At 43.6% G+C, this 1,621-nt stretch overlaps 1 protein-coding gene across 1 annotated transcript; it reads right to left on the reverse strand.

Moving 5' to 3' along the window:
• Positions 1-464: 464 nt before the first annotated feature.
• Positions 465-1,212, reverse strand: LOC110869779. Its single transcript, XM_022119003.1, has 3 exons — positions 981-1,212; positions 656-934; positions 465-601 (listed from the first exon to the last, which is right to left on the reverse strand). The coding sequence occupies exons 1-3, from the start codon at positions 1,210-1,212 to the stop codon at positions 465-467; spliced, it is 648 nt and encodes a 215-aa protein (XP_021974695.1).
• Positions 1,213-1,621: the final 409 nt, after the last annotated feature.

Genomic DNA, 1,621 nt, shown 5'->3' on the forward strand with positions numbered 1-1,621 from the left:
ACTTGCGAGATGATTTATGAGATCGTGTTTTAGTCTCCAATGCGTGTGTTCATCCATCAACTCGCCCAACAGCGTATCGTCTAGAGCGGGCTCGACCGGAGGATCCCGAATGTGCACCGGTGCTATCGCCCTTCCTTCATCTTTTAAAATCATGTTGTGTAAAATAATACATACACGTGTACACAACACTCCTAATTTTTTAACGGATCTTGCTCGCATCGGTCGACTCAATACACCCCATTTCGCCTTCAAAACACCAAAAGCCCGTTCGACGTCTTTTCTTGCAGCCTCTTGAATTTCTTTTGGTCTACTTCGTGAGGGTAAGGGATCGACTTCACAAACACGGACCACGAAGGGTAGATTCCATCCGCGAGCAAATAACCACATTTGTATAAATGGTTGTTAACGTAAAATGGACATTTTGGCGCGGTTCCATTTCGTTCCGTTAAAAATAACGGAGATTGTTATAGCACATTGATATCGTTTTGAGAACCCGGTGGACCGGCAAAAGCATGCCAAAACCATAAGTCTTGAGAAGCAACCACTTCTAGCATAACAGTCGGGTATCGGTGATCTCCTCGCATATATTGGCCTCGATACTCTGTCGGACAAAATCGTCAAACGAAATGGGTGCAATCAAGGCTACCGAACATACCTGGAAGGTGATGTTTTTCCTCATGAGCTTGGTATATAAGTGCCATGTCGTGGCTTGTCGGTCTACGCAAGAACTCGGGAGCGTATATTTTGCAAACCGTGTCGCAAAAATATTCTAGGCACTCGCGGGAAGTTCTTTCGGCCATATGCAAGTACTCGTCGTTCTCGTCTGGAGTGTTACCAGTTGCGAGCTGTTTAATAGCCAATGTCACCTTTTGCAACGGCGTAAAGCCCTTCCTACCTCGTGCATCGGGGGCCTCTTCAAACCACGGGTGGTTCTCTTCCACGTCGGCCACAATTTTTTAGAAACAAACGTTTCGACATACGGAACCTATGCCGAAAGATATCTTCGTTGTACTTTGGGTCTTTGACAAAATAATCCGCCATGAGTGTGTCATGCCCCTCCTCACGTTGACGTTCAATATATCTCCTTCGGTTAGATATGCCCGTGTCTTGAAGTTCGGCTTCTTCGATGAGATTTTGAAAAAAAAGAATGCTACTATGGGATGAATCGTCGCTACTCATGGGTGGGAACCATAACGGGAGTTCATCTGCCATTTTGTTTTGTAAATGTTTGGGAAAAATTGGTGGTATTTTTTGGTTTGGTTGGGTATAAATTTGAAGGTATTTGGTTATGGTTTGGTATTTATAGTTTAATTTTTAAAGAATTTTTTTTATTTTAAACGGTAATATGACCGTTACTCGCCCCAACGTTCAAATTTTGATCCTTCCCCGCGTCGGCATATGCTCCCGGATTCAGCAAACCAACCGCTTTGGCAAAGGGTCGGCGGCGGTGTTTGCCGCGTGGCAAAACACTTTGTCGAGCCCTTTGCCCCACCCTCACCGGATACCCTTACAGTTATCCATATACTAAAAATTATATGTGTAAATAGCTCAACCAGATCCTTTCTGTTTTGTCATGAATGAACGTCAATTTTAATTGTAAGATTAAATATATTTATTTTAT

The sequence above is a fragment of the Helianthus annuus genome, chromosome 8 (assembly GCF_002127325.2).
Source record: "Helianthus annuus cultivar XRQ/B chromosome 8, HanXRQr2.0-SUNRISE, whole genome shotgun sequence".
In the NCBI taxonomy this organism is placed as follows: Eukaryota; Viridiplantae; Streptophyta; class Magnoliopsida; order Asterales; family Asteraceae; genus Helianthus; species Helianthus annuus.